Source organism: Cricetulus griseus, chromosome X (assembly GCF_003668045.3).
Source record: "Cricetulus griseus strain 17A/GY chromosome X, alternate assembly CriGri-PICRH-1.0, whole genome shotgun sequence".
Lineage (NCBI taxonomy): Eukaryota > Metazoa > Chordata > Mammalia > Rodentia > Cricetidae > Cricetulus > Cricetulus griseus.
The window spans coordinates 36,264,468-36,289,268 of record NC_048604.1 but is presented as its reverse complement, the minus strand read 5'-3'; the positions used below and the strand labels follow the sequence as shown (position 1 = coordinate 36,289,268).

Sequence of the window (24,801 nt, the reverse complement as noted above, 5' to 3'; positions counted from 1 at the left end):
ATCTATCAAGTACCTAACTCTTGTTTCGGTTATAGATTACAGTTAAGCCTGGCCAGGGTCTAAACTTTAGTTAGGTATAGAGAAAGACTTATTAAACTCTATTCAGGAAATAAGCTTGTTTCACGTTTATTAATATCTTAGTTAAGACATAGCTTGGCTTCAGCCTCATTCAGATATAAATAAGTCTAACTTTGGTCTTGGCAGGGAATAAGACTAGTTAAGGGTTGCTTGGAGCACATTTAGGACCTAGCTAATGCAAAGGTTTCATTTAGTCCTAGTTAGAGCCTAGTTCTGATCTTCCCTGGATCTAGTCCTATTTTAGATTCTGTTAAAACCTAAGCAGTTTTGGTTTAGTTAGAATGGACATAAGCTTTTTTGAGTGTATAAGGCTAATTTAGGATTAACAGGAGCCCAGAAAAACCCTCTCCCAGGGAGGAAACCTATAAGTGTTATTCATAGTGTAATTAACAATTTATAAATTCATACATGTATTTTAGTTTGAGTGTCAGTTAGAGAACTATTTAGAACCTAGCTGATATTTAAGCCTAGTTTAAACATAATTAGACACCAATTATGACATAGGTAGGGCCTAAGCTTTGTTTAGTTTGTCAGAGCCTAGAGAAGCCCTCAACAAAGTCTAAAGCCTAGATAATTTCTAGTTTTAACTGAATTATGTCCTATGAAAGTTATAGAAATCACATAGTGTTAATGAACTTACTTTAGACTTAACTAGGGTGTAGGTGTAGTAATGGTGTAATTAAGCCTGGTGAATTTCTAGGCAGAGCTTCAGTGTAGTTAAACATTAGATTTTATTGAAAGCCTAGCTAATAACTGAGCCTGGGTTAAGTCTGGTCAGAGCCTCATTAAGGCCTACTGAGAGACCAAACCTGGATTGGGCCTAGTCACCTCAGTTAAGACCTAGGCAGAACATTTGCTTACTTACATATAGTTAGCTTGGTTAAAATCCTGTCAACTCCATTATGGCACAGTCAACTGGGCCTCAGCATAGTTGAGATCTATCAGAGTCTTATTAGGATATAGTTAAAACCTTGCTTTAGTTAAAAGCATACTAGTTTGGTTTGAGACTCACTTAAATGATTTAAGTATTAAAGTTTACTTGTCAACTTTTGACATAGTTGAGTCTTGGGTAGCTCCAAATAAAGACAGCATCTAGTTTAGTTACAGTGCAGGCATGCTGAAGGATTATTCATGGCCTACACTTAGTTTATGTGTGGTCAAATCCTAGTGGTGCTTGCATAATTGGAGACTGGTTAAAGACCAAATCTTTTTTTTTTGTTTTGTTTTTTTTCAAGACAGGGTTTCTCTGTGTAGCTTTGGAGCCTATCCTGGCACTCACTCTGGAGACCAGGCTGGCCTCGAACTTACAGAGATCTGCCTGCCTCTGCCTCTGCCTCAGGAGTGCTGGGATTAAAGGCGTGTGGCACCAATGTCCGGCCCCAAATGTTTTTTTTTCAGATTTTTTTATTTGAATTAGAAATAGGATTGTTTTACATGACAATCCCAGTTCCCTTCTCCCTCCCGTCCTCCCCTATGACCTCCCCCAACTAAAACCCCACCTATCACATATCCATTCTGCTCCCCCTGGATGGTGAGGCCTTCCATATGGTGCCATCAGAGTCTTTCGTATCCTTTGGGATAGGGCCTAGGCCCACCCCCGTGTGTCTTTCCAGCCCCAAATCTTAAGTTTTAGACAGAAACTATTTATGGCAAGGCCCACACCCAAGCCTATCAAGAAGACATAGTCAGAACACAGTTAAGTCCTATGCAAACCTTTTGTAAGGCACACCCAAAGCTTAAGATTACTTCAAGATTATCCATCTTGATAAAGGCCTCTCTGAGTTATGGTTAAATTGTAACATTATTCCTGCTCAGCTAAAATCTCAGAAGCCCAGTTAAAGCCTAGCCAGGGCTAAAGCCCAGTTAATACCTCCTTAGGGACTGAAGCTAAAGTCTCAGTTTCTATGAAGCCTTATCACAGTCTTGCTAGAATACAGCAAGGGTCTAAAACTATTTCAAAGGCTAGTTAAGTAAGTTAAGGCCTAGTCAGGCCCCCGAGCATCTAGTCAGTGCCAAAGCCCAGTAAAAGTGTCATCGGTTCAGTTAAGGCCCAGTCAGGCTCAGCAGAAGCTTAATTGGTGTTCAATTTCGGTCTACTCAGAACTGAAGACATTTAAAGCACTAGCCAGCCCCATTAAAGTTTGACTAGGATGTAAACATAGTGTAGGCCTATTCAGAACCCACTTTAATCCCACCCAGGTCTAAATCTCAGTTGAGATCTTGTGAAAACCTTGTCAGTGCCTAGCTGGGCTATAAATTTAGAGGTGTGGGAATCTTTCTGGAATAAGCACTCTGACACCAATGGGAGTGGAAGAGAGGAGCTGTCTTCGCCAGTGAACGGGAGCCAGGATCGTTCCAGAACAGCCTCCATGCCAGGTCCAGTTTACGTTCTCATTTTATGCTCCAAAGCCACAAGGTGGGGTGAGCAAGCAATTGGTATTTTACAGAAGCTTACGCTGCAGACTGTCTTTTCTTTTTAGGGCATATTTTGGAGCTGACAGGTGGAAGCTTTTGTGGCCAGGTTGTTAAGGGCAACAATGTGTTGTTTCAACTATTTCTTCAGGTCATTCCGTTCTTCGTAGCAAGTGAAACCATGCTTGGAAATAAGCAGTACATATAGTATTTAAGTAAATCCAATAATTGGTCCTTTTGCCTTATTCTACTTCGTTTCCTCCTTCGTTTCACCTTCATAACGCCTTATGAATCTATCTTGAAGAAATGGGTTGGTGCACCTGGTGTATTATTTATAGTTTCTATTGCTTTCCTTCTAGTTCTGATGAACGTGGCTGGACAGGGACTTCAATATGCAAGGTCCTAATAGAAATCCTAGCATTATTATCATAAGAGGCACTATTAGCGGAGCCAACCAGGATCACCATGTTGGTCACATTGTACTTCGTTGGCTCTCATTTGTACCTCTAGCCGTAAGCCTTTCTAATAACTTTTTGGTGCTTTCTCATACGATCCCTGACTGAGTAGCATAAAAGCCACAGTCCTCATTTAAAGCCATGCATGTGCCTCCCTTTTCAGTGGTAATCGAATTTAATCCTCTACAGTTTTGGAGGGTCAGCAAATCAATCTGATTTTGAACAGCGACTATGTTTTCCTGATTAAGAGGTAAGTCATCTTTGAGATGAGTAGAAAGCTGGCTATGTTGCACTGGTTGGATGCCTATTGCAGCAGCACTGGTGGTCACAGACCCTGTCAGAGCCATTCCCAGCAGGACATATAAAAGGACAAGAATTCTCTTACTGTTTGAATCTAAGGGATGCAAGCATTGCTGAACCTTGTTTCCTAGGAACACATCTAAGTCAGGGGCTGAGGATACCTGTCTGCAACTGTCTCATGCATAGCAGACATAAATATCATAGGGATTAGAAAGTATGTTCCATTACGAGCTCCTGCTCTATTAATGGGTCTGGCACAACCTGTTTCTATTATTTATTTATTTATTTATTTTTGTTTTTTCAAGACAGGGTTTCTCTGTGTAGCCCTGACTGTCTTAGAACTCTCTGCAAACCAGGCTGGCCTGGAATTTATAGATCCACCTGCCTCTGCATCCTGAGTGCTGGGGCGTGCACCACCACTGCCTGAGCCCTTTTCATTTTCTACAAATTGGGCTTCTTCTGTGGCCTGAACAGGTGATCCAGTTAAACATGTCCCATTTGTGTTGTTAGCTAGGCTTTGGTAAGTCATTTCTACTCCATTATCTGTAACCTGGTCTGCTCCCAATCATATGTTGCAGTCCCGACCTAGAGATGGGTCTGTTAGGTAAAGTAGCTCAGGGTTGCCATTTGCTATAGCCAGCATTTTGAGAAAGGGCGTATCGGGATGGAATTAGTTGGCTTTGTCTTCTTTACCTTTGTCCTGTTTACAGATCTGTTCAAGGGCCATGTGGGGGCTCAAGGGCTTAGAGTCTGAACTCTGTTAACCTGTACCATCACAGTGACGGGTGTAATAACCAACCATAGCGTCCTCACAGGGGTTCTTATACCTATTCAAGACTAACCCATTCTAAGGTCATGGCTTTTCCACACAAAGGGCTTTTCTATAGTCAGCTTCTGTGTTATACCTCCCAGGTTGCCCCACTCAAGCTCCTTTATAGCTTTAACTACTTGTTCCTCTATGGGAGTTCCTTTCCAGGCCTTGTGAAGTTAAGGTGTAGCTAAGATTAAGCCTAGGTTAAGTCCCAATATAGCCCAGTTAGCCTAGTCATAGGTCATGCCTAGTTAACATCTACTCATATTATTATTATTATTATTATTATTATTATTATTATTATTATTATTGGTTTTTGAGACAGGGTTTCTTTTATGTAGCTTCTCCTGACACTTGCTCTGGAGACCAGGCTGGCCTCGAACTCACAGGGATCCATCTGCCTCTGCCTCCCGAGTGCTGGCATTAAAGGTGTGTGCCATCACTGCCCGGCATACTCATAGTATTCTTAACTTCTTGCCAGAATACAAACCAGAGAGAGAGAAGGCTTATTCAGAATCTAATTCCAGACATAAAAATTTGAGCCTGTGTAGTGGTTCTTTTCTTTTTCTTTTTTGCCAGGAGCTAATCTTAGTTAAATTCTAATTGGAGGCTAGTTAAGGCTAGCAAGAGTCCAAGAACAGTAAAGGCCTACTCAGGGATAAGGTAAGTTTAAACTTGGACCCATGTCTGCTAAAGGCCAGTCACATCCCATCCATAATTTCAAGTAAAGTTACGGTGTTGTGATGATAAAAGTGCTCAGACTAGTCCAGGTTGCTCAAGATTTTCCTCACGAAATGACAAAAATCCTGAGTCTTATAAAAGTTCTAATTCCTGGAAAACCACATTGGTTGGCTACTCCAAACGAGTTTGTTTTTATTTTTGCCTTCAACGTTGTGACTTACAAAAGACTTCAAAAATTGTATCACTTGATGATTCTAGCACCCATTGAGACATGCGCCTTCACCATCCTCAGTATATAGAAGACAAACACAAGTTTCCAGACAGGTAATTCTTTCCTCAACAAATGTCAGAGAGAGAATGTTTAAGTTTATATCTGAGCTAAAATCACACACTTTCTGTTTTACCTCACTTGTTAGGGCATCTTCCCACAATTAAAAATTGTCTCAATTAAAAGGGTTATAATTGGCTAAAGTGTTATTATCATATTTATTTTGATACGGACTGAGAGTCAAGGTAAGCTTAGTGAACAGTTAAGGCCAGGAGACATTTAGGTTTGAACCTAAGTCCTCTGTCTCCAGTGTCTGTCTTAGAAACAATGTCTCTAGCATAGGTGTGGACTTTGGGAGCCTATTCCACATAGAGGGATACTCCCTGAGCCTACACACACGGCGGAGGCCTAGCCTAGGCCCTATCCCAAAGGGGGTCTGAAGGCCTCACCCTCCCTGGGGAGCAGAAAGGGTATGGGATAGGTAAGGTGTTAGTTGGGGGGGTGGCAGGGGAGGAGGGGAGGGAGAGGGAACTGGGATTGACAAGTAAAACAATCTTGTTTCTAATTTAAATTTTAAAAAATGGAGGAAAAATTCCTTCTTCCCCAGTGCCAAAGACTGTACAAGCCTGTGTGACTGAGGCAGTCATGCCTTTATGGCTCAATGATGTTTGCAGCTGTGTATTATTAGAAGTCTATCAAGCATTTATCCATTTGTATTTATATTGACATGCCTACCCTCCATGTGAGGTTTATATATGAAACTTGGCTGTTTCGCCGTGGCCATCAGAACTGACATGGCAGTAGATCTAACTTTCAGCCATTTGATTTACTGTGGTCCCAGAAAGAACACAGAAGGCAAGTCTGGCCTACCTCAGTAATTCTTGGGACAGTTAATGTATACTTTCCTGTACAGTAACATTCTGGGACTCAGGGAAAAGATCCAGGTGTTCTTCTTTGATACTGTGGATTTAGCTGCCAGAAGGCACCCAGGACTTGGCTTGTCTTTTCCTGGCCGTGCACGGGTGACAGGCATTTCTATTAAAAAGTCTGTACATAAATATAGCTGTATCTTCCACTACATTATCCTGAGGACAAAATGGTTGCCACCCCTGCAGAATGCAGCAGCTTCTGGATTTGATGCCAGTGGTAGCAGTATGCCAAGCATGAAGTACCCTGTTTTCCTCAGCCAAGTAAATACCAGTTTCCCCTTTAGTGGTGCACTGAAAAGAGTTTCCACTCTTCTTGTGTGGCAGTGGCAATGGGAAAAGCTTTCAGCATAAGCAATTAGTGGCACAGTGGAAGAGGCCATTGGGATTTACTTTAGGTCACAGTTACTTACTTGTACTGTAATTTTCTCATTTCTGTTACTATGTTCCTGTAGAGAATTGTTTGGTGTAATGGATCATGCGAGAGGAAGGCAGACTGGCTTGGAAAAAACAATTGATTCATTCTACAGGGTAGCCTGAATACACGAATCATATTTTTGTTCTCGGAAAGAATGACAATGGGAATCTTAGTCTCTGATATTCACTTGACAGTTCTCTGTATAGGGTCTATAGATGATTTCGTGGTTTGATTCTCATATATTAGTGAAATGCGTTATTAGATTTTGAAGCATTGGGTAATGGAATAGTCATGGTATGTATCTGTCCTGACAAGGAATTTGGAAGACTTTTTCCTCAGGGATTAGGGACTTTACTGGAAGCTATGGAAAGAGCAGCAAATCAGGTTGTAGTTTATACCATGTTCCAGCTACGAACCTTGGATCATTTGGCTTGTGAGGATTTTGATTTTCTTAAATACATAGTGGAGATATAGTCCCCATGTTTCCCTATTGACTCCACAGTAATTTGAAGATCCAATGAGATGCAATGTGAAATATGTTTGGGTTTCCACTCTCCCAGTTGTGCAATAAAATTATTTTTCAGATAGGACTATTGTAGGCTAATATATGTGAATGTGCTTGAGGATATGGTTTCCAGAAGGGAGAAACTGTAAAACCCTGGCATGAGGTACTGAACGGAGTTATGGAATCATACACTGAAGCCTCTAAAACCAGAAAGGTGCATTTTTTGGCAGACGCTGTGAACACATTTTTAGGCATAGAGGAAGACTGTATTATCTCTGATCATTCCTGTTGGGAAAATGGATGGGTGTGCCCTCTTTTAGCCAGCTGGCATTTACAGAATGAGAAAGAAGGCCAGAACTGGGGGCTCAGTCTTGCACTTGAAGCTCAGAACAAAACCCAGGCCTGGATGATAAAAGTCATCGTGTTTCTTCCTCTTATTTAAATGAGCCACATAAGAAGATTTGAAAATTTGGGCTAGTTTTGGTGAATTCATGACAGGCATATGGAACGAGGCCTTCATTATCTAGAGATTGCATTCCCCTTGCATTGTTATCAAAGCCTAAAGTTGGTTGGTTTTAGTTATGAGATTAACGATATCTCTACTACTTTCTTCCAGGTTTTTGCAGAACCTGCAGTCAACTTCTGTCTCACCTTCCAGGAGTCACTAGTACTAGCCAGGATGTACCACACATTACTTCCTGGATCCTGGAATTCCCTTAGCACCACTATAGAGCTAGCATTTGTAAAGTACTTACTATAAACTGGGAACCATTCTAAACTCATTCATGAAATAACTCATGCAATTTTCCTGCTATCTGTATTCTACAAATAAGGAGATTAAGGCAAACATAGCTTGGAAACGTTCCACTTAGTAAAGTTAGGATGGAAATATAAGTCTCTTTGGCCCGATATATGACCCTGTTAGTCACTACCATCATTTTGGTGTCTCTCCTAAAGAGACTATTTTTTTTCATCAAAACCCCCTCAACTTTTCTTTTTCCCTCTCAGAATGATGAGGAAAAACTTAGGAACGGAACCTCTTTTTCCTATCACCCTCAGTTTTGTTTCCCTTTCCATCACTTTTGGCCTTATCTTCTGCACTTGGTACTATTTGAAGGTCCCTCCCCCCAAATGGTAATATTACACCTTCTTTTGGGCTCTTCGGGGAACTCATAGCAGCTAAGCCTCAGGGACAAGCCTGTTTATGTTTCCCCCAAGCCAAGATGGAGTATTTGACCCCACGGTTGGATTGCATTCTGGAAAACTGTGTGCCTGTGCAAGAAAATAACTAAGAGACATTTTCAAAATACCATTTCCCAGCACTGATGAAGTTGTTTTTACTGAAGGGTAAGCAAGAGTCTAAGATATCTCTACAGCAAGGAAGATACCAGAAAGAGGAGAAACTAGCTTTAAATTGACTATAAGGGCATTCTATTCCCCCTTATTTTGGTTTTCATTTTGATTTTTTTTTTTTTTTGGTTTTTCGAGACAGGGTTTCTCTGTGGCGTTGGAGGCCGTCCTGAACTAACTCTTGTAGACCAGGTTGGTCTTGAACTCACAGAGATCCGCCTGCCTCTGCCTCCCGAGTGCTGGGATTAAAGGTGTGCGCCACCACCTCCCGGCTTCCCATTTTGAAATTTTCCTGTATTTTCTCTTCAGCTGCACACTTCCTCCCCCTTTTCTTAATAAATTAAAGATGGCCCACGGACATTTCAAATGCCAGGTCCTATAACTGGCAAATGCCCATTTGCATGCAGTTTTTGTAAAGGTAACAATTTCTAACTTAAAAATAATAGGTGTAGCCGGGTGTTGGTGGCGCACACCTTTAATCCCAGCACTAGGGAGGCAAAGGCAGGTGGATCTCTATGAGTTGGAGACCAGCCTGGTCTACAAAAGCGAGTGCCAGGACAGCCTCCAAAGCCACAAAGAAACCCTACCTCGAAAACCAAATAATAATAATAATAATAATAATAATAATAATAATAATAATAATAGGTGTAAGCAGCACAGGGCAGAAGTGGGGTGTCCAGGCAGAGTCCCAGTGAGGGCCCAGTGTTGATGGTATAGCAGAGACCAGGAGCCTTGAACCAGACCAATGACACTTGGTGATGAATGCCTACATGTAAAAGAATGTATGGACGAAGGGGACAGGACTTGTGAGGTTTCCTCAGAGGTGGAGAGGACAAAGAGAAGTTACAGTATTTTTTTAAAAAAATAATAATTTCTTATTAGTTCGTTGAGAATTTCATACAGTGTATTTTGAACATATTTACCCTCTCAACTGCTCCCCTTACCACATTCAAAAGCCTCTTATCCTTTCCCAGCCAACTTTGAGATCATTTATTTCATTTTCTTCTTTCCTCACTGAGTGCAGTTTGTTGCACAAAACCTGTGTGGACTTCAGATAAAGATCCCAGCACAGAGGGCAGCGGGGTTGTAATCCCACCGCCAGCTGAGGAACCATTAACAAAGGTGTTGTTTGTTTAAGCATTTAGATTAAATGCTTGAATCCAAATGGCACTGCAGCACTACAGAAGGGAACACACACACACACACACACACACACACACACAGAAAAAAAATCCTATTTGTGAATACAGAACCGGCACCTGTACTCACCAGAGGCACATTTTAATCACTCCCACATAACTACCTCGGTTCCCCTTGGATAGGAAGTAATTTACCTTGCCTGGAGTGGGGACGCTTATCGACTATAAATATGGGCCCAGTGGATTTGGATTCCTTTGCTCCTTTTCTGTCCCTCTGTCAGATACTTATTGCCAGATTTCCAATTGGAAGCAGTGCCAAATTACAGGCTAAGACTTTCAATTAGAAGAAAATGGTGGATTTCTGTTAGTTATGCTGACGAAAAGTGAGACAGAGTTGCAAAGATTCAAGTTATCAGTCAGATATTCTAGCTCTCTTTATTCTAGTTCTCTCAGCTACTTATGAAAGGCAGACTATGTCACGTTGTATCAATTAAAAACTGGCAATCAGGATCTCCTGCCTTTGCATTGACGTGAAGTAGAGATCCACACTAGGCAAAGGAGCCCTCTTTGAATATTTATGCTAAATTGCCTTACCATTAATGACAGGCTGATCAAACAATGCTGACAACACTCATTGTTCTAAATGTCATCTAAATGGAACGATGAGACATATACTATACTTTTATACTTCTGGCTCCTTTGACATTCTTTTACATGTATTCTGGTAGATGTTCACACTCTGTAATTTGGTTACTTAGTGAAACTACATGTTCATGTGATAGAGGTAGACTTAGCTTTAGTAGATATTGTTCAGTGATTTTTCCAAAGTAGTTGTACAAGCCAGCACTTTCACCTGCAATGTATATGAGTTCCAGTGGCTCCATTGTTCTGTTTCTTATTATCAGTCCTTTCAGATGTACCTGTTCTGGTGAGGTTTGATATATCTCATTGTAGATTGAATTTAGATTTCTCTGATGAGTAATAGTGACAAATACCTATTTATATACTTGTAGGTCATGTAGATATCCTCTTTTATGGAATAGTATTAATTTCTTTTGTCTTTCTTTTGACAATTACAATGTCTTGTTTTTATTGATTTATAGATGTTTGAAATATATGCATAGAGTAAGTAGATATAAACCGTCTACTGGGAATACTTTCTGAGTGTTTTCCAACTCTATTATTGACATTTTTACTCTATTAAGGTATCTTTTGATTGGCAAAATTGCTTATTTTAATGAAAATAATAATTAGCTTATTTGGGGCACATGTGGTACATATCTGTTTTATCTTTCAGATTTAAGTCAACTATCCATTTTAAATTAGGGTTAGTGTTTGATGTATGATCATGGTCATAGTTCCATTGGTTTGTCTGTCTGTGAACCAGTACTATGTGGCCTTTAATATTTGCAGCCATAAATTTAGTCATGATATTTTAAATTTTTGTTTATATTAACATGTAATGTTGCACAAATCCATGGTATTATGGCACAGTATTTCCGTATGTACATATAACATCTGATAATAGAATCAGGATAATTAACATATCCTGATTGGCATCTTTGAGTTCCCATCTTCTAGTTACTCAGAAAATTATACAGTTTGTTATTGTAAACCTGCTGTGTCATAGAAATCCAGAACACATCCCTCCTATTTAACTTTGTTTGGTATCCATTATCTAACCTCCCTTTATCCTACTTTGCTGTGGCCCTTCCCGGTTTCTAGTAGTCAGTATTCTGCATTCAAATGGACAAATTTTAGCTTCCATATATGAGAGAGAATGTGCAATGTTTGTTTATCTTTCTATGCTTTAGGCTTGATATCTGGTAATATAATCCTCTAGTGCTGTTCCTTATGAGGCCTGGTTCTTTATATATGCTTATATGTTTTAGACTAATTTTGCCTGAAGTGTTCTTCAAAAGTAGTGTTGAGCTTATTGATTCACTGGCCTCTTCTATGTCCCTCTAACTTCAAAATCTAGGTGCTTTTTTGAGGAGGAGACCAGCAGTGTGTTTGTGGCAATACCCATCCCTGTCGTGAGAGCTTTCTGCCCAGGGACCAGCCTAGATATTAACTAATCCCAGGTAAGAAAAACCAGCAGTGCATACCTCAAAGTTCCATTCCATTATGCTAATCTCCTGAAGTTACCAACAGTTATGCTGCCATTTCTCATTCCTTGGTAGAGACCTTCTGCCTTTGGACTAGCTTTATCTTCAACCTGTGCTCAGAATTAGGAAATGCCGCAGAAAATGCCTGCTACCATCAGCTCACATTAGGAAGGTTTCTGTATTTTTCCTTATTTCCGCCCCTTTATGATATACTTAAACATACTGATTTTGTAATTTCTTTCTTTTCTTTTCTCTGTGTGTATATGTTATTTTTTTTGGTTGTTGCAGGAGCATCTGTAGCCTATTTGAAAGCAGAACTCCAGAAATCATTTTCTAGCTACAACCCTTTTGTCCATCTTGGCTCTATTACAGGTGAGTAGCTCTCTATAGTTTAGATAAATTCAGCACATCAAAGAAGAGGGAGCAAATGGACACATCTGTAAACCTCCATGAAACAATAGATAGTGACGTGAACCCCATCGGAAATTAATCCACTTCTCTTCATCCGTTTGTGTTAGACATATTCAATTCGGAATTTAGCCAGTTTCTAGGAATATCAAGTGTAAGGAACATTCTCACTTCTTTTCTTTCTTTTTTTTTAAATTTAGAAACGATCATTTTATATATCTACCCCCTCTCATCCTCCCATGCTCCCTACAACCCCCCATCCCACCCTCCAACTGCTCCCCAAGGACGGTGAGGCCTTCCATGGGGTCTATTCCTGTTTAGGAGAATGAGACATCAGCTCTGGGCCTATTAAAGTTAGTATAGACACCCAAATGCATGCTGTTTGACATGGGTCTTTTAAATTAATTTCTGGGCTGACTTCTATTCTGCACCATGTGGCTGGCCATAAGTAATATAATTAATACCTATAATTCTCAATTTTCTCAATCATAACTTCATATAGTTATTTTATTGTAAGTATAAGTCATTAAAAGGTAAAACTGGTTTCCTGGTGCTTTATATGTAATAGGCCTTCCTTCCACAAATTGAGAATTTATTACAATACTATGGGCATGCCAGCTCATCTAACATATGCTTTTCATGTAGGGGATTGTGTATTTTTGGTTACTTTAGGAAGGGTGATATACAGTGAAAAGTACAGTAGTAATCAATGAAATCCAGCAATTTCATATTCTTATATAACCTAAAACTCTATAAGTATTAACACCACCCTAGACAGTTCACTTATGATTCTCTTAATTACTTCTCATTTCCATAGATAGAATTATTCTCTTATTTTTTGCACCATAAATTTTCTAGTATTCTACATGAATAGTATATATTCTTTTATGTCTGAGTTTTCAGTAAGTATAATATTTTATATTAATACATATCTCCACTAGTAGTAAACTTATTTGATATTTATGGTTAGTGTCCTACTGTGTCAATATTCAACAGTTGTCTAAAGTTTGGCAATTGACACAATCCTCAAATATCATCAACAAGTTCTAGAGCACCACCAGCCTCATGTTGTAATTGGTCAACATCATAGTTAAATTAACATCCCTATTTCTCATCTAAATCAACGAAGTAACTGTTGTCAGCTCTACAGGATTCATTATCATCAAAAAACCATTTGCCATAGCTTTTTAGTAATATTTTATCTATTGAGAAGACACTGAGATGTGGAATCAGTGTTAGTTTCTCTAATAATTGATAGACTTAATTATTCTGTAGCCTAATTAATAAGAACAAATGAAGAGCTTTTTACAATTTATTGCACAGTAACATCTGTCCTCAGGATGCAGGACAATTGGAAACTTTAATGAATTCATAACTAAAAAGACCAAAGCATTTAGCAGTTTGGATATAAATGACAATGAGGCAATGACGCTAATACAAACAGTTAAAGACTGAGTGATGGTGCATCCTAGCTCAATGGAGATGTTCAGGAGGGATATGCAAATTACCTATGCTCATTTTATTCTGAAATCCCTGACTAAAAATAAATGTCATGAGAAATACAAAGGAAAAGAGAGAGGCAATAGATCCTTATTTGGTTTTCAAAAAGGAAGAACAGTAGCTAGAGATCTCCTTTAACCTGATGGACAATTCTTGGTAGCTGTATCTTAGAGCTATAACCTGCAGTGTGAATAAAGTTCAAGGATGTTAATCTTTGTATTTTTCTTTTTCCATTATTAGATCTGACTTGCTGTGTTGTCTTGGATGTGACAATCTGGTGGTGATTATAATAGTAATCCACTACTAGTACAGACATTTTGTGAGAGGTTAGCCAACGTCAACAAAAACGTTCTGTAGTTCCACCAGACTCGTTCCATACTTGATCACCACCATAATCACAACAACAGCCTCATTTATCCTCCAAGCCAACAGGGCCATTAATCAGCTTCATAAGAGCCACGGTTATCAAGAACTCATTTGCTTTGAGTAATATTTTATCTTTTCAGAAGAGGGTTGAGCCATGGAGGCTGTGTCAATCCCTGCACTAGTTGCTGGACTTATTGATTGTGTAGCCCAGTTAATCAGAATAGCTGAGGAGCTGTTGCAGATTATCTCGCAGGAAGTGGTTCCTTCTGTACAACAGAATGCTACAGCAGAAGAGGCAGCAGCAGTTGTGCCTCCTCCTGAGGAAGAGACCCTACCGGATCTTGCTGATCTTTCTGATTTAGAATCAATACTTTCAGTAAAAGAAGATGAAGACCTAATCCTTGATATGGATGAAGCTATGATAGATGTGAATGACATCTATGAGGATATTCTCCCTGCAATAAAGGATGATACAGAAAGTGAGTAAGATTCAGCATGTGAAAACCATCATTTTTCTATTTCAAATATGTTCTCTTTTCTAGGCTTCAGCAATAAGTGTTTTCTTTTTCTTCTTCTGAATAGTTTCATTATTAAAAACTTGTAGACTAGGTAAGCCTTGATTTCTTTTTGGCAAAACCATTTTTTTTCTAAGTTTTAATTCAAAGACTGACTTTAGGCATGTAGTTCTTCTTTTCCTTGTATTATTAGGTTTCTTCATAAGGCCAAATAACAGCAAAGAAAAGAATCCACCAAAGAATAGAGTGAAGAACTGATGAACCTTACCACATAAAGGTACTCAATGTCACTATTCTGGATAAATGGAAATTCTAAGGGTAGTATTCTCCAGCATGGTATTATAGTGGATATTTTCACATGGACAGACATTTTTTTTTGTTTTTCGAGACAGGGTTTCCCTGTGGCTTTGGAGGCTGTCCTGGAACTAGCTCTTGTAGACCAGGCTGGTCTCGAACTCACAGAGATCAACCTGCCTCTGCCTCGAAAGTGCTGGGATTAAAGGCGTGTGCCACCACCACCCGTCTGGACAGATGATGTTGAGACACTGCATATTAAAAAGAAAGGTTTCTATGCAACAGTAAGGTAAATAATTCTGAAAGGCCAACATCTACCAGGCAATAAAAGTATGGAAAGGTTTTTCCAGATTTACTGTGGCCAAACCTTTGAGAATTCTTCAGCCAAGATATTCCAATGAAAGACTGCTTCCACAAATGCTGATGCATGCTGCAACTTTTTTTTGCAACATTGTTCTCTGATGGAAACGGAAACTTGTACCAAAATTCAAAGAAAGAAGTTCTAGAATGGCAAGATGAAGCCCAAAAAAAACTTCATCAACAGAAATTCAAGCACTTAAATCATCAGCCTGGAGGTTATGGTCTACAAAGGGAAGTGGACAGTGCATATCTTCTTGTGTATAACTGAGTTTAAGACAGATCCAAAGCTTAATGTAGTAAGATGGCTACACCCTTAACCTACCAATATTTGTTATTAAGAGGTAAAAATGTAACAAGATGTGAGTTGGCACTGACACGCAATAATCTTGCATGTCTCAGAAGGTGCTATACTAACTTTTCTATAAGCAAACTGAATCTTATTTTCTCAATGTAGAAAAGATTCTAGGTACACAAGTATAGCCAAAGAAGCAAATAGGTGATTCACTGAAAATCAACCTAAACAGATTGGGAAATTTGAACTGTAGGATATGGGATATAATTTTCTGTCAAAGTGAAACTCAAACAATAAATATCTGAACAAATTCAGGAAACATCCAAAGAGAGGCCACCAGTCTACTATAGTCTATTTGACTAGTAATTTATCTGAAAAAGACCAAATTTGATGCTCCTTAAACATGATAGACACACTAAAGGGTAGATAGCCATCCAAGTACAACTCTAGAATATAGACTTTATAACAATTTCACACTTGAGTAATAGGAATTTGCTAAAACTACTAGTGTTTTAGAGAGCATAAAGCACCAATTACTTCAAGCAGGCCATAACAAGAGAAAACTGTAAGTCTACTCAAGACTGAACAATAATGAATGGACAGTGTGATTCTTAGGCATCAGAACAAGAAGATGCAGCAAGCTTGTAATATGTGGATCTGCTTAGTTTCTTGTTTACCTGTAACACCTGGAAAGATGGAAATATAATGGCACCTAAGAATTAAATATATATTTCAGTATTTGCCTTGATTGTATAATCATATGCATTTAAGAACTTTTAAGATGTAACTCTACTTCAAGAAATGGATTGTTGTGTCAAGTATGCTTGCTATATGGAACTGGATTAGAAGTAGAGTTAAAGGTGACAAGGAGAAATCTTAGCAGTAAGAAAATACCTAAGAACAAGAGCTAGTGGGGGAGGTATTTCAGCAGAGAGAACGTTCTAAATTGCCAACAGTTACACAGTTGTTTGAGATGGGATTACTTCCTGAGTAAGTTAGTTTATCTTTGCCTTATGAAAATTAGCCAACCCTAAGATATTGCTTGAAGTTGCTAGATGGTAGTTGATAAAGATTAAGTAGATGGTTAAATTAAAAGGAGAAATACTAGTAATATGCTTATTGGGTGTCTCTGATTGAGATGTTGAATTTCCTCCAGGAGAGTGGAGTGGGTGGCTAGTCCATTATCCAAGTAGCCTGAGGTTAATGCCAAAACTAGACTTTGCATGGCATAAAGAAATAGAGAGGGAACAAAGCTATATATATATATATATATATATATATATATATATATATATATATATATCTAGAGAGAGAGAGAGAGAGAGAGAGAGAGAGAAATTTAAAGCTGTTAAAATCAAGAGAGATAGGTTGGTAGATGGAACTGAAGTAGATAGTACAAATCTTAATGCTTTAAGCTAAAGTAGGAAAGCTCCTGAAACTATATTTGTAATGATTTTTTCAAGTTATTCTGTTATTATTGCTTATGATCTTTATTGGCTATTGTTCCAAACTGCTTAATTGTTTTTAATGATATTTTAATTAATAAACTTTGATTCACACACCAAAGAACTTGTTGTCACCTTAAATCACCTAGTAGTAAATTTTTGGGCTACCAAACTGCCATAAAAGGACTCTGTTCAACAGTAGGTCATTGAATATAATAAATGAAAATGTTGTTCAAAGAGCCTGACTGTCTACTTCTGACTTGTCAGATAATCTCTAAGAAGTACATTAACATGATGTTTCATCATTCGTGAAATGAAGATTACACTTTTCTGCTAATTTTTAATGGTAAAAAGGAACAAAAAAATACAGATTTAAAGGTTTTGGTGTATCTGACAATGGACTACAATACACAAAATTGTGACATTTCAGAAGTCATTCCATACCAACAAATGTCAGTATGAAAATACCTGAAGACTTAATTGACATGTAAGAACAATCCAACAGTTTGCACCTGTTACTAAGAAACAAATGCTTCCTCGTTCTATTTTATGTAAAAATTGTAATTTGGAATTGGCTTTTGTTTCATTCTTTGGAGCACAGTTTTTCACCAAATTAAATTCTTTTGAAGAGCCTATTTGAATCCTGGTAGGAATAATTATGAGAAAAATCTACAGTGAAAAATCCCATTAGGGAATAATGAATTATCTTCCCCTTTATGTTAAGATTTTGGTCCTGAGGGCAATACTGTGCTGGTTTCTTTTCTCTTTGCTGTTTCAAAACACGTGACAGAAACGTCTTAAGGGACAAAAGGTTTATATTGGCTCATGGTTTTAGAGGGTTGCAGTTAACCATAATAAAGAAGGCATGATGAGGAGAGCAGCTCTGTCTATGGCGTTGGGTGCTCACAAGTCTGAGGACCAGGAAGCAGTGACATGGCCAGGTAAATATAACCTCATAAGGCCTGTTCCTATTGCCTAAAGCCTCTACAATGATGCCACAAACTGGAGACAAAGCACTCAAAACATGATCCTGTGGGGGAACATTTCACTTTCAAATCATAGCATTCTTTCTCAGTCTCTCATAGGCTCATAGCCATTTGATAATGCAAAATGCATTAACTCCAAGGGTCCTCTAAGTTTTAACACTGTTCATAACTTCAAGTTCAGAATGTGCTTTCATATTCAAGATAGTTTTCTAACTATGATCTAATATCAAATAAAATAAAAAATAGAGAGATCCATACTCACGTACAATATCACCTAATGCACATTTTCTAAAAGGAGAAATGTAGATTAAACCAAGAAAAGCTTGCAACTTCAATTACAGGACTACACCACCCCCCCCACCTGGCTTCTATGCAGTTTTTCCTTTTTGAGTATCCCCCATTGTCATGTAGAGGTTGTTACTCTTTGAATACCTTTGGCCTGTGAGATTTTTGCCAATTCTTTCACTGGCCTTTTTCAGGGTCTTAAGGTCATTAGTAAAGTTACCTTTAAAATATGTCTCCAAATTGTTTATGGGCTCTCAACATGTGACTCCCAGGTTGAATTTATTCCATCAGATCACGGGATAGGACCCACTTGAATTAATAGTTAGGCTGGGAGGTTGTTCAGTATGGAGGAGCACTTGATGTGTAAACAAGAGGACCTGAGTGGGAATTCGACACACCCATGTAAAACTTTGGGTATAGTTGTGCATGCCTGTAACCACAGTACTATGCATAGTGGGGAGGATATTACAGGCAGGATTATTACTGGAGTTTCTAGGCCACCCACCTAGTTTGAAGTTTAACAGAAGACCCTGCCTCAAGATAATGATGCAGACAGTGATGGAGTAGAACACCCATTGTCCTTCTCTGACCCCGGGGCATATGAATGAGTGACTACACCTGTACACACTTGTGTGTACATTATCTATCACAGTGGGGGATGCACAAACTCAGCCCATTATAATCACACATAAAATATTATTAAATGTGTAGAAGGGGAAAGGAAGAAAAACAAAGGACAAAGTTTTAAAAAAAGGACTAGGCTGGGCAGTGGTTGTGCATGCCTTTAATTGCAGATCTCATGAGGCAGAGCTAGGAGGATCTTTCTTTGTGAGTCCAACGCCAGCCTGGTCTACACTGAGTGAGTTCCCAAGACAAGTCAAAGCTACACAGAGAAACTCTGTCGTGAAAAACAAAACAAAAGGAACTACTGAAACTACTGAGCCAGGAGTGGTGAAAAATGTCTGTAAACTCAGTACTTGGGGAAAGGATCAGGTGTCCAGGAAGTTTCCTTCATGAGACCCTGTCTCAAGCACTGCAAATGTGTGCTTATATGTGCATGCAAGCACACACACACACACACACACACACACACACACACACACACACACACTTCCACAACCACCACCACCAGCAAAACTAAGGAAAAGAAAATGGATATAAGAATAATAAATAAAAATCAGTACGTCTTTCTCTTCAGTTTATTAGGGCATGTGAACCACATTCCTTTAAGCAATTTTCTTTTGCTGGTTTTGAAAGATTTATATTATGTGTGTGGGTGTTTTGCTTATATGTGTGAATGTGTACCAAATGTGTGTTTGGTGTCCACAAAGGTCAGAAGAGATCATTGGATCTCTTGGAACTGAAGTTACCAGATGTTTGTGAGCTACCATGTGGGGCACTGGGAGCCATACTTGGGGCTACTGTAAGAGCAACAAGTGTTTTTAACCACTGAGCCATTTCTCTAGCCCCATTTCCAAAGAATTTAAGGGATTTAGTTTATCATGAAATACTAAATTCACTTTCCATAGAGAATATAGTGAAGATACAGTTAGGTTTCATTTAATTATTTATGTCCAAACTAGAAATTAGTTGTATTGCTATATCCTACAGGAAGATAACTATAAAGTAATCAGTGATCAAGTATATTCATGAAGATCATTATCTTTACAAATTTTGTCTCCAAATACACTAAATGTAAGCGTGTAAAACATTTCCAAACAAGGAGGAACACTGTTTATCTGCTGTATTTCAAACACTGAGAACAGTACTTAACAAATATTAGCTGAATGATAAAATGTCGTCCTTTTGAAGAATCAGGTGACTACTGTTTTGGTCACAAAGGAAATACACAGAAGCTGTCTGCATCACAGACAAACGGGTCTATTTGTAAGGCCTATCCAACCACATGTATGTTTAAAGATGTAAGTGTAGTTTGTTTTTCACTACCCAACACATAAGTGGTAGAAAAAAATACTGAGTCTTGCTTTGATGCTGTGGACACTGAGAGCTTTAAGATGCCAGGAATCAGAGATGATCTCAGCTTACCTCTTTCTGGTGATATTTGATTGCCACTTTCAGCTTGGCCAGGTCATGGTACTTCTGTGGGTCAAGTTCTTCACTGTGGTCATCTCGGTGGTTGAGGATGATCTCCAGTTCTCGGGAGCTCCGAGCTTGGTCCAGCAGGTCCTTGGCAAAGAGCTTACATTGCTGGGAGAGCTCCTCATACTCAGCCTTGAATTCATTTTCCACCTTGCTTAGCTCTTTGAGTTCCCAGCCCAGCCGGAAGGCAGTTAGGATGGGGTCCTCACTTGATAAGGCAATGAGGGAAGGGCTTGCCAGAGCTTTGTAGATGTTGAGTCGGGACCTTGAATGGCGCAGGCTGTCTACCTCTGAACTGGACACACATTCTACACAGTTGCAGCGGATTTGGTGGGGCCGTGGTATAGTGACCCGCTTTTGGACAAGCAATTTGATGATTTCATAATTGTTGGTATGGGCAGCCAACATGATGGGAGTGATGTCTGGTGTGAACTCAGAGAACTGGGTATCCATCATCAGAGTGGGAACCTATACAAAAGAAATGAGAAACACAGAGGGGCAGGGTTAGAGTTAGGAGTACAAAAGAGCATCTATTGTGACTTGTCACCCAAACAGTTAAATGCTTGTGGCTTGCTGTGTGGCACTTCCATAAGCACTTTATTGCATTTACTTATTTAATATTCACAACAACCTAGTTGGTAAATATTTTACTCCAACAGAACACATATAACATTATGTAGTTTTCAGTAGTAGAGCCAAAATTCAACCCAGGTAGTACAACTGTCAATCTCAGCTCTTAAAATTATGTTACAACAATATGCCTAATTCTATCTAACAGAATAAGGGAAAGGAAGAATTAGAAGATGTTATTTTTGGACCTCTGGCTGAGTTGCACAGATCATGAAATCTCTAACAGTTCAAGATGCTATATGTTTAGCTTTAATTGAGCTGTTGAGACTGCTGTATTATTCACTTGAAAGACCAAAGACAAGCACTCACTTTGAAGACCATGCAACTAAATAAAGTCACAATAGCAAAAGAAAAGACTCTTACAAATGGTATTGACTTTGTATGCATATGGGACGTTAGAGGACTAAAGGGGCAGGCCTGATTAATTCAATTTCTTCTAGGTCCAGGAAGGTAGAAAGAATTGGGTATTGTCAGGGAGAAGTAATATTGTAAATGAGAAATTCTAAGCTTGCAGCAGCATTGCTAATGACAAGAGAACATTTGATAAGACTGTTGTGTCTAGGATATGATATTTGGTGGAAATGGTATCTATAGCTAGACTTCATTATGTGCAGAATTCATTACGTATTTAGGAGCACACCTGTAGAAATGCATAGACCCTGATCAATGAATTAAAGCAGTCTTCCAACTTGAAAATAAATCTTTGGGGACTTAGTCTGTTTTCAGCCCAATAAAGAAAGCATGAGGGTCTGGGGTCACAGTTGAGTTAGTAGAATGTTTGTCTAGCATGCACAAAGCCTTAGTTTCAATTCCCGGAACCACATAATGAAAATAAAATGGAAAATGAGAGAGTTCACTAGACTCACATAAGAACTAGAAGATGGAGGAGGACTGAGACAGTGAAGGGAAGGGTTTTGGAAGGGAGATCTGAGTATGTGAAGCATGGGTAACATTCCAGCAGATAGGGAAGTACTGATCTTATTATATTTGAGGAAAAGAAGAGCACAGTGTCAAAGCTCATTTTCAATGGGGGGAAAAGAGCAGGGATACCTGGGAGTCTCATAAAATAAAAAAATATTGTTTTAATCAATAATTTGTTTTGTTTTGTTTTTTTTTTAAAGACAACAACAATAGCAACCTACACTTACTGGTGACCTTACAAAAGCATGAGTTACTAGCTTTCATCAATGTTTATCTCTTATTTGAAAAAAAATCTCACCTTGTATAAGGTATTTCTAAAACAAGGAAGTGGCTGGGAAGGGGGGAGAGGGAGGAAAGCTAAGGGCAACAAAATGCAAGAAACTGGCTTTCCTTGCGGAGTAGCTGCATTGGCTTCCGAAGGGTATCAGTCATCAATTGCTAGGATTGAGAAGAGAGTAAACATCGTAAAATATTGGGAACGAGAAGCTACAAACGAAACAGTGGGAAGTGAACAACTCGACTCATAAAATAAATTGGACACAGAAAAGAATAATCTCAGAAATTAACACAAGCCTACAGACTTAGGAAGAAATAGGTCTGAGTGGGCCTGGAAATGAACATAAACACAACTGGCATAAAGCCGTGGAGTGGGGAGAGTTGGAAAGTGAGCAATTTGTCACAGTCTGCCCAGGAAGAAAAGAGCTTATATCTGGAAAATCTGTCCTTTCTAAAGGTAGGGACATTTTCAATCTTTATCATTATCTAAAATGGTTGGGAGAAGGTGGCGTGGGTGTCAACCTGTTTGACGGTTTTCTCTGGGTGAGGGTGGAGGTATGGTCTGCTTCCTAACATGTTGTTCAACTTGTCCTCTCACCCACTCCTTCCTTGCTAGTTATACTTTCATCCTCTTTTCTTCTTTTCGGTGCTGAGAGGCCTGTCCACGACACAAGAGTACCCACGATTGTTGTTTAACCCTACTTGTATCATTGGAGCTGATAGGAGACTGGTTATGCTTGGAATATGAAAAGCTATCTGGAGGTATTTAATTCCAATAAGGAGCATTATGACACTCCACTTGGTTTTTGTTGTTGTTGTTACTTGAGACGAGAGAGGAGAACTTTCCCCAACACTATAGCTTTCATTGACGTCTTCTCCGCAACTGCCTATTCCAATATTGTAGGCTATAGGTTACATCTGAGGTAGCTACTTTTCTGATGCTGCTTTACATTGTTCTCTGTCCCACAATATGCTTCTTAGAAGCCTTGTGAGGGTTAGCATTCATTGTCACCTTGATGGAATCTAAGGTTAACTGGAAGATGGGCCCCTGGGCATGACAAAATAATAAATCATCTAATAAAAAATGGATGTATTAGCTTAACAGACAGATCTCCAAACAAGTACAAAAGAGCACTATACAGATGACCCCATGGTCAACACAACTTGCCATCCAGTTTTGAGGACTAGAGTTCAGGTCCTAAGCTCATGTTGGGTGACTCACAATCACCTGTAATTCCAGCTACAAGGATCCAGTGCCATCTTTTGGCCTTTGGGGCATACACACAGATCTGCACATATACTCACATAAGACACATACTCAAAAAATAAAATAACATTTACAAAATTTAAGTACTAAAATCAAGGAACACACAAAAATGTTCAAAATGTCTAGCCATCAAGGGTATGCAAACCAGAACTACTTTCGGATGGTGGATGTTCCACTTATAATTGCAGCACTTTGGTGTTCAAGGCAGGAGAATCGTGAGTTCAGGGTCAACCTGGGATATAAAGTCTCTTGAAATATCTACCTTCTCAACTGGAGCTGGGGACAAAGGCCCCAAAGAAAGGAATTCGCATTTACCCAGGTTGTGGAAGTCCAGTTTGTAAACAAAAGAATTCAAATATTAATTTTAGAATAGGATATTTCAATTCTTTTTGCTGAGAGCTGCCGTGGGAGTATACAGCAGGTGACAATCAGTGTTCAGTTGGTCTACCCATCAGACACATGATTCCCTGGTGGGGGTACAGCACTTTTTGCTGAAGGCTGACACTGTGCTCTTTGCTGATGGGTAACAGCAAACTAGGGAAGCTCCACTTGTAGGCAGAAGCTTTCACCCTTATGGAGGAGTGTCTTGGCTTCTTTTCTGCTGCTGTAACAAAAACAACTTAAGGAAGTAAGGGTTCATTTAAGCTCACAGTTCAAGGCATAAGCCATCATTGCAAGGGAGCCAAATCAGGAAGAGCCTGAAGCAGTTGGTCACAGTATGTCTTTAGTCAGAAGATACTGTTAAATACATGCTAGTGTTCAGCACCCTTTGTCTAAGCATGTAGTCCAGGATCCCTGCCAGGGAATGACACTGCCAAGAGTGGACACAGCATCCCGTATCAATTGAATAACATCATCACGATAATCTCCCATAGTTATGCCCAGAGGCCCATCTCCTAGTTGATGCACTCACTGTGTCACCACTTCATGTGTAGACAATTCTGAACTGCATAAGATAGAGAGCAGGCTGAGTACTCTTAAGCATGCATGCACCTATTGCTATATTGATCTCTGCTCTTGACTGTAGATGTGATTGATGTGACTGTCCCATGTCCCTGCTGCCTTGACTTCTTCACACTTAATGGACTCTAACCTGAACTGTGAACTAAAATAAATCCCTTCATCCCTATGTTGATTTTATTTTGGGGGAGGGAGCATTCTATCACATCGATAGAAATGAAACTAGAATGGATGGTGAATATAGAAATAAAAGTAGAAGGAAGACTTTTAAAATTAGTTTATTGTCCCTTTTGTAAGTTTAGAGCTCTTAAGGTTTGCTTTCCGTTATGGTGAGTTTGGAGACTTGATTGGAATAGCAGCAGGAAATTATGGGACTGAAGCATGAATCATGAAGGGAAGGTCGAGGTTGACACTATGGTTATGAGAATTTTCAGCACTATTAATAATTGAAATAAAAGAATAGAAGAAATCAACCTCTGTGAGCTCCTCCAGTTCTCCAAGAAGTCTGTCCAGCCCTACTTTTCAGAGCACATAAGGAATGAGGGAAAGTGCAAATCACTATTGTCAGCCTCCTCCACTCAAAATCCCAACTGTTGTCGTTTTGCATTAGGGCATAGGCTTTATTTTATTACTGTCTGCACTGACATATCTTTCATACTATAGTGTGTAATAAAAGACCTGTCAACTGATAATTTTTGGTGAATACATAAGTTAAGAGTTACAAATATGTCATTGAAAGGAATGG

The 24,801-nt window shown here is 39.1% G+C and overlaps 2 protein-coding genes across 2 annotated transcripts in view; one reads left to right on the top strand and one right to left on the bottom strand.

The window, feature by feature from the left end:
* The window catches only part of Trpc5 (transient receptor potential cation channel subfamily C member 5), a 124,190-nt gene that overhangs the window by 69,896 nt on the left and 29,493 nt on the right, over window positions 1–24,801 (bottom strand). The window contains exon 2 of the mRNA XM_027433596.2: window positions 19,949–20,470. Coding sequence (XP_027289397.1) covers window positions 19,949–20,470 — 522 coding nt within the window. The remainder of the gene's footprint in view (window positions 1–19,948; window positions 20,471–24,801) is intronic.
* On the top strand, window positions 13,880–14,212 carry LOC113837825 (putative uncharacterized protein TRPC5OS homolog). The gene has a single exon (XM_027433595.1). The coding sequence runs from the start codon at window positions 13,880–13,882 to the stop codon at window positions 14,210–14,212; it is 333 nt and encodes a 110-aa protein (XP_027289396.1).